Here is an 8,898-nt window from a genome sequence, read left to right as displayed (position 1 = left end):
TGAGCTTGCGAGCAGAAGACTTCATGTAGCTTCTTAAAAACCGGGCCAGGGGGTAGAGATCACAAGTGCAGCTCCACCGGTTCTTATCCAAGCTCAGAAGGATTAAGTGCTTCAGTGGGGTAAACACATCCGGCATCTGGGCCAACCGGTTTCGGGAAAGGTCCACTTCCTGCAGCTGGGGCAGGGGCCGGAAGGCATCGCTCCCAATGTAGGAAATGAAATTGTTAGATAAATCCAGATGCCTGAGACTGCGCAGATTTGTGCCTCCAAAAGCACCGTCTGTCAGATTAGTGAGCTGATTGCCGTCCAGCTGGAGCCGGGTCAGGTCCCGGGTGTTTCGGAACCAGGCCCCTCGCAGGGTGCGGAGGGCGTTGTTGCTCAGGGCCAGCACCTGCAGGCTGCGGAGCCTGCTGAAGGCGTGATCGGGCAGCGAAGCGCTGGATATCTGGTTGTGCTCCAGCAACAGCGTCCGCAGCTTGGAGAGGCCTTGCAGGGCATCCTCCTGGACAGCCTGGATGCTGTTCCTGCTCAAGGAGAGCAGGGCCAGGTTGAACAAGAGGGACAGGTTGGCGCTCTCTATAGAGGAGAGGGACCCATCCGTGCTGATCAAAACTCTGGTGGTCACAGGGGCTGCTGTGGGGGGAGAAAAGCACAGGCTAGAGAGGCAAGATCCACCCAAGTGGGCGGGGAGGACAGTGGAGAGCGAGGATAATCAACACCCTGTGTGCAATCTGATCTATCACCTGGGTCAGCACAACACACAACATGGAAACGGCGCTCTGCTTTCTCAGTTGAAGGGGAAGCTGGGCTCCTTATCAGATTGATGGATTTTTATATTCTTTGTTACGGTGACATGTTTATTTGAGAAGCATAAACCCATCTGTTGCTTTACATGTCAAAGTGAATTCATTGTTGGGGATTATCATCGTGGATGGTTTTTGGAAGGTGGCTTTTCAGGCTTCCTCCCTGTGAGCACGGCCCCAGCCCGCTGGCCCAGTGCTGGTTCACCCAAGAGCCGAGGCCATGTCTGAGCTTGCTGGCCAGTTTTCCCCCCGGTAATGTATATTTATGCTGTGAAGTCAGTCTGTTTTCTCTCAAACACAAAGGTATGCTTTGGGGGGTGGGGGCGGGGGGTGAGAAGGAGCCCTGGTGTCTGCTTTTTTAGCTCCAGGCTAAACGTTGGCAACTTGGTAAAGGATCTATATTCTCTCCAGACAAACCCGAGGATCTGTCAGTGGGGTTCTCATTATAAGTCCGGGCCATCTTGGCCTCCTGTCTAATATCTGTTCCCTCCAATAAAGTCCGTCATGTGATGACAGGTGGTACTCAGGGCTTCCAACTGTTAAATCCCTTCACCATAATCACCTCTGAGTCATCACTGCTCTGTCATTAGAAATCAAAGCGTTTTAACTCAATAAAGATATATTATAATCAGGAGTTATTGTAACACATATTTATCATGCTAAAATTGTTTTGACTGCAAATGACAGTGTCATAAGGATGGAAGGGTCCATTGTCCCTGGGAGGTCTACAGGTGATATTAGAACAATCAACCATGAGGGAAGCAAGTCACAATTCCCTGATGAAACTCAGACTGTGTTCCTGAAACAAAGAGATTAAAAAATGTAAAAGACAAAGGATTTTCACGGTGCCTTCTTTGTAAGAATGTCTCCCATCTTTGCAGCAGAAACAACCTTAAGTTATGGGTTTTTTTAAGCATGTATTACTGATTATTTGAATTCTAATTAATTCTGGCCAGTTTGGCATTTGTTTCATCATTGTTTTTGATCTGGTTTGAAGGAGTTTAGTTTCTATGGATCCTCAGTCCTCTAGGGATCTGTGGACTCTGAGGGAACAGACTATGCTTCTGTCAATTAATTCTTGACTAGCTGGATGCTCCACGCACAAGGTATCCATTTACTTCTCTGTTTATGAAATTTAACTTCACAGTTTTGGCATTCTGTAAATAAGAAGGATGATACAGAGGTGCAGCAATGTAAATGAGCACTATTTGTTTCTTATAGACATCAGCGATCTCTGGTAAAATATATATTTTTTATTTGTGAAGTCAGGAAATCCAATTGAGAGGGTGGGAGTTTAGTGTTTAAATGTATTCAGTGCCGATTGGAAACAGTGTCCAACCAACTAGCCTTGAAACTGTCTCTCTCTCCTGTCAGGAATAGCAATAACAGCTACCTCTTAATTCCCATTTTAGAAATGAAAGAAATCATTTTCTTCCACTCAATCTTAACTCAGATTTATTCCTGAAAATTTTTCATTGGTGGAATTTATAACTTGTTTATCTCTTCTTGGATATCAGGATGTAAATCACATTCTCCTCAAATTTGTTAATAAGGTGTCTTATTAAATTGTTGACTTAAGCAAGCAATATGTAATGAATACAGGCAGCATATCTTGTTAGCATTTCTACAGCTCATTTACCACCAATAAAAAAAGACCAGACTTTCAAAATTAGATGCACTTTGATAATAATCTATTTTGCTGGTACATCACTTAATCTTACTAATGCTGAACAATTGCACTTCAGGTTTCTGATTCATTGATGTTTCTTCCAGCTAGTGGTGGAGTTCAAATCTGTACAAAGTGTGGACAAAAATATAACTAAAGTGATCTATTTTTTTTTCTTTTAGAAAGAAAAGTGTAACTATATGGAATGGTGGTATTCTCTTGTAATAGCCAAATATCTCAGTTACCTCTGGAAGCCTTTAGTTTGGTTGAAACCACCGGGAATAGGAAAATAAAATAATGTTATCAGTCTTTAGTCATTGTGAATGGCTTCTCTTTAAAAGTTTACCTCTTTAGGCTGAGCCCAGAAAGCAGTTAGTACATTGAAAAGCATGGCAATGAATTTGCCAGGTACACGGAACACTGCTTTGTAGTCATTGGTGTTATTACCTACTATATAGGTTAGCTGGTGACAGAGGGTTACGTCTTTGGTGCACACCGAACATGATGCAGGGCAAGCCGCCACCAACCGCAGCATGATGGTGAAGAGTATGAGCCATCCACCTGAAAGCAAAGAATAATGCACATCATAATGTTGCCATTTATTATCCATCATTTCAATATATTTAGCTCATGAAGCATTGTTTTTAAATTTTTGAAGCATTTATTTTATTTTTTTCCTTTCAAAGAGCATCGTGGGTTTTCACAAGATGTTAACTAAGTGGCTAGAATCCCTAATTTGTATAGAATTTAAACCAGACTATGAAAGCATATGACCATACGTTCAGAGAGCTCACCTCCAGGACACACTCATTAGTACTTGACCAGCCAACTTCCTCAGGCCCAGCACACCATCGTTCAGGGACTTGGCATTTGCCATTCTCTCCACATGGATTGACCAGTGTCTTCACCTTCACCATGTCCACCATATTCAGAGCCCCCAAGCTCATTCTGTCTACTCTCTTTCTTGCTTTATTTATTCCATAGAACTTATCATCAGTGACTTAACACATACTTTTATATTTATTTGTTTATTGTTTATATCCCCTCATAGAATGCCTGCCCCATAAGCGCAGGGATTTATTGTATTCCGCTGCTCTATCTCTAGTGCCTTGGTCAGTCCCTGTTCTACAGAAGTTTTCCAATAAATACTTATTGAATGAATGATAAAAATGAATGATTTTGTGTTTTATTTATATTTTATTTCAAACTATCTTATCATATGGGTAGAGGATTTTTATTACAATTTGCTTCAAGTTTTTTTAATCAATCAGTGACAATGTTATAGGTGAATGGCCTTTTTTGAAACATCAAATTACAATGGTGTTAACATTTCATTAGAGGATTAAAAGGGCATCAAAATAATGGTGAGATTTAACAGTTACTAAACACTTAGAGCACTTCATTTATCTGTTACAATATTTTGTGATGTAGGCATATATTACTTCCAATTGACTAGACTCTACCTGTGTTTGTTCACTCTACTGCCTTCAGGTAGCTATCTTTTGCATTTTGTCCAGAGTTTATACTTGTATGGGGTAAGGTTGATTCAATATACAGTGGGGCCTTGACTTATGGTTTAATTCATTCCATGACAGAGCTCGTAACTCAAATTACTTGTATGTCAAATCAAAAAGTGAACGAGTGAGACACATGATGCTGGGCTGATGTTGTGGCGTTCACCGTGATGTTCGCTGCGCCAACTACCGGTGGGGTATCTGAAGCTGGCTCGCAACCTGAATTTTAGCTCACAACTCAAAGCAAAAAAATCGGCCGAGAGTCGGCTCGTATCTAGAAAAACTCCTTAGTCAGGACACTCGTAAGTCAAGGCCCCACTGTATATACTACTTGTCCGTTCAGATTCTGCATACATTTGAAGCAGAGTGAGTATGGTTTGCTAGTAGATTAGAGGCAAGAGTATAGTAGAGAGAATTCAGAGATTATCCTATGGTTTGGGGCCTCTGAAAGTGAAAGGATGGAATTCCCATTTGCTGAAGTAGGGAAGATTAGGAATACAAGAAATTGCATGTGTAAGTTTAGAGTTGAAGAGAGAATACTGGACTAGATGTAAAGATTTGGGAGTTGTTTTATAAAGCCATGAGACTGAATTAAATCTTCAACTAACTCTAAATAGAGGGAGGAAAAAAGACCTCCAAACTGAGTCCTGGTACAAGCCAAAATTTAAAGATAGAGGGAAGTGAAACCAAAAGAGAAGACTGAGAAATGGCAAGTGAGAGAGGAGAAGCATGATAAGAAAGTAATGATCTCAAATTCAAATGAAGATATTTCAGGGACAAATAAATGATTATTTGTATTTATTTCTGTTTCAAGTAAGATGGGCATTGAGACCTAGCCATTACATTTAGTGATATGGAGGTAGGTCTTTGTGTCTTTGACAAGAGCAGTTTCAGCAGAGTGTAATAGAAGAAAGCTTGTTTGGGTGTAGAGGGCAAATAGAAGGAGGCGAATAGGAAACTATAAATTTAGGCAAGACTTTAGAGCAAGCTTGGTAAACAGAAAAGTGGAGTAATAGCTTGAGGAAGAAGTGGAGTCAAGAGTTTTATCATATTGTCGTTTATTTGTTTTTAATTAGGGCAAATTTATAGTATGTCTGTGTGTTGATGGGATTAAATAATAGAAAGGAAAGATCAATGATGCAAAAAAATAAAAGGGAGAATTATTGTTAAAGCAATGTCCTTTAGAAGCGGTAAGAACTAGTATACAGTGAAGGAATTGGATAGAAGTAGGCAAAGTGCATCTATCGAAATAGAAGTGAAAGTAGATTATGTGGGTTTAGACATAGGTGGTAGATAATATAGGAGTGGGAACTAGAGGTTTGAGGAAAGAGGGGAAGGTACAAAATAGCCATGTGTAGTGTGAGAGAGTAAGCTAGAAATTTGTAGAAGGCTCTCTAGGCTGTACTGAGGGCCCACTTGTAGTTAGAGGGTCATGATTTTGAAGTAAGACCAATCAAGATGTAGTTAATTAACATGGAGAGTTTTCCAGTAGTGAACAAAATAAATGATAAGGCAAGGGAGTTGAGGCTGTGTGGAAGAAACTGATTATGATTGTCAATGAAATCTAAGCAAAGTAAGGGAGAAAATGAGGTGAGTGAGTGACAGTGACAAGATAGCAAAATGAACAACAACAATAAAAAACAGGGAATATAGATTAGACAATAGATAGCTAGATGAAACAATATTAGCAGAAACATGGTTTTTAAGTTTGAATAACATATACATGGGGGGGGGATTGTACTCTACTTTCTTACTTTAGGATATATTTGAAAATGGCCGTAATAAAAATTTGGGTTTTTTTTTTTTAACTGATAAGATGGTTTGTGTGGTCAAAGATTTTTGGCACCGTGATTCCAGAAGAAGTGAATTAGAAAGAAAGGACTTGGAGTCTAGAGAGTGATCTGAGAAAGCTTGAGAGGACAGAGTACAAAGAGGGCTAGCCATCATTGTTAGTAACAGGGCCTAGGGGCATTACCAAGGGAGCTAAGGGATGGGAAGGTGGAGGATCAGATCATTGCAAAAGAAGAGACCAAGGAACCCAGAGGTCAGGCCATTGTCATAATTATCTACGTGGATAATGGAACACTAAGAGCATGATAGTGAGCAGTGACATTAAAACCTTCAAAGAATGAGGGAGCGTGACTCAACAGAATAACTGAAAAACCTGGTAGTTTTTAGAGGAGAAAGCATTTGAAAGTGAGGAAGACAAAGACCCACATTCGCCCCATCCCAGCCCCCACCAACCTAGAGGTACAAGGAATATGCAAGAGAAAACAGCTTCCACTTGGGAGGGCTGTGGAGAAGCAGTATCCTCGGGGGAGAGTTAGATATTAAGGGAGAAATTGTTCTACTAAAAATCTAAATTAGTTGGTTATTGCACCTGAATGTTAAATTGGGCTATCTTCCTCCCGGCAGTGAAAGTTTCATAAAAGGAGAAATGATAGGTTATGTAGTCCTTAGGATCTGACAAAGGAAGTATATAATTTCTTCAGAAGAGACCAACATCTTCAAAAATTCCAAGAATTTTTTTCATAGATTCTTAATCACTTTTCTAATCCTAGCAACTAGAACAAAACATGAAATATAATCAGATTATGATAAATGTTTGTTTAACCAAACTCATCAGACATGGAGGTTCATAGTGGACAATGTCTTTAATGGCACTTTTTGAAGGTACAAAGTTTATCTTAAAGCCATAAAATAGGACATGGTCATGAGTTTTCTATTGATCTTAGCTTTGAATCTGAGATGGTATTTTCAAAAGTGAAGCTAATTATGAAATTAGCTTTAACAATTCTTTTCCTATAGAGACTTGGACAGTAGAAGGCACAGAAATAGTTAATAGTTTTTAGCATTCACTTTATTCTTTCCTTTTGAAGAGGAAAACCTGCCATTTAAAAACATGCAAAGCTAATTAAAGCTTTTCCACTATTTTATTATCTGAATGTAGTTGCAAATTCTGACTTAAAACTCTTATCTGGAGACTCAACATCCCTCCCTGAACAGCAAAGGAACATTCAATTAACACTTCAATACAAGTGTATTTTAAATAAAAATATACATTTTTGTTTATCTCATTCTTTACAAATGCAAATACCCTATGTTAAAATCCAAGCAGTGTTGCCTTTCTTTTATTCTTTGGGGAGACAAGTCCTTTCTTTCTTTTACAGGGAAGACCTGAATTTTCTGAAGTTGTTACCAAGTTAGAAGAGTGCCTCTGCAATATTGAGGTAAGAAATTTAGCTTCTGAAATGTGTTCATTAAAAAAGCCCTGACTGTCCAAGGATGTTGGGGAATGTGGATAAATGGTGCTCATGGAAAGAGAGTGTGAGGGTCCATAACTTCGTTCTATTTCTCCCTGTTAATTAGGCTCCCAGGGTGGAGCAGACTGACTGCATCTAGGGGGACAAAGGCAAATCCAGGGTCAATTGGGGGCCCTTTCAACAACAATCAGGCAGGCAAATGGCATACCCAGGTTAAAAATATTGATATGTAGAAATTTGAAAATAATAACAAATATGTTAGAACGTAACTATTTAAACTAATCTTTTATATACGTGTTCCTACGTATAGTGACACTTAAGCTAAAATATTAAGCCATTGTTCATTTATGTTCAATGAGAAAAGGAAAAATTATCACTATAATTAGTGCATACATTAATTGGGAGGCATTGCTTTTATGCTACACATATATTGCACAAAGTGAAATATGTTGGTAATCAGGTTAATGGAATTTTCTTCCCTTAATATCAAGGAGCTGCTTGCTTTAATTTTCTCTATAATTGCCTCAATTTTCTATACACCTGGTAAGGAGATAGCATTTGAAAATAGGCAAGGAAGTAAAACATGAGCACTAATTCAAAAATAATATATTCCCAAATGCAAATGAGAGTTATAGAATAGGAGAATGAGCATCACACATACAGGCCTGCATATATATGCACATATGGAGAGAAGGGGCATGAAGTGGAGGGAAATAGCATCAACCTGAGATTGCACAACTAAATTTCGAAGTGGAACTAGTCAAAGAATATTTTCTTCCCCTTCACCCCCCAAAAAATCTCAACATAGTCACTGGAATCTAGGCTAGTGGAAAAGGCTTTCTAGTCTACAATTGCTGCCTGCTGTGATCTGCAGTGATGACTCTGGCTCATGGCTCTTAACTGGTTCCTTTAAAGAGGTAGCCTTTTACGTAGTAGAAGGAAACTTCAGTCTTTGGGCATAAAACGTCCTTTCCCTTCTCCTCTGTCCTGACACATACAATGTGGGGAGAAGTCATATATTTCGTGGGGCTGCAGATGCCCCACCAACAAAAGCATCAGCCAGAGGCCTTGGGTGTGGAGAGATGCCTAGATTTCCAAGTACTCTCTCACTTTGAACCTTTATGTTTGAAATACGATTGCTTCAAGCCTGGGGATATATTCAAGTAGATCATAGGGTAGATTCCAGAAACAGGAACAATACTAAGATCTGCTAAATTAGCTTGTCTTATTATATTGACCAAGCCTCCTAGCACAAATCTCCTCTAGTGGAGAAGATGAATAATTATGGACAATATGCAAAGAGAATTTGCTGGACTGGGTTACACTAATTAATGGAACATAATCAGCTTTAAGGGACTTGACTTATGGAAGTTTCATAGGGCTCTATCCTTTCTGCTCTTCAACATTTTAGTCAGTGGTTTAGACCAGTAGTCGGCAAACTCATTAGTCAACAGAGCCAAATATCAACAGTACAACGACTGAAATTTCTTTTGAGAGCCAACTTTTTTAAACTTAAACTATATAGGTAGGTACATTGTTATTAACTTAATTAGGGTACTCCTAAGGCTCAGGAAGAGCCACACTCAAGGGGCCAAAGAGCCGCATGTGGCTTGTGAGACACAGTTTGCCGACTGCTGGCTTAAAGGATAATG

At 39.5% G+C, this 8,898-nt stretch overlaps 1 protein-coding gene across 1 annotated transcript in view; it reads left to right on the top strand.

The window, feature by feature from the left end:
- LOC102764883 (serine/threonine-protein kinase TNNI3K) overlaps positions 1-8,898 on the top strand; it is a 294,194-nt gene that overhangs the window by 235,599 nt on the left and 49,697 nt on the right. The window contains exon 20 of the mRNA XM_006775922.2: positions 7,154-7,213. Coding sequence (XP_006775985.1) covers positions 7,154-7,213 — 60 coding nt within the window. The remainder of the gene's footprint in view (positions 1-7,153; positions 7,214-8,898) is intronic.

Source organism: Myotis davidii, unplaced genomic scaffold (genome assembly GCF_000327345.1).
Source record: "Myotis davidii unplaced genomic scaffold, ASM32734v1 scaffold128, whole genome shotgun sequence".
Taxonomy (NCBI): domain Eukaryota; kingdom Metazoa; phylum Chordata; class Mammalia; order Chiroptera; family Vespertilionidae; genus Myotis; species Myotis davidii.
Note: the sequence above shows the minus strand (reverse complement) of the source record. Positions and strands in the feature narration are given on the sequence as shown.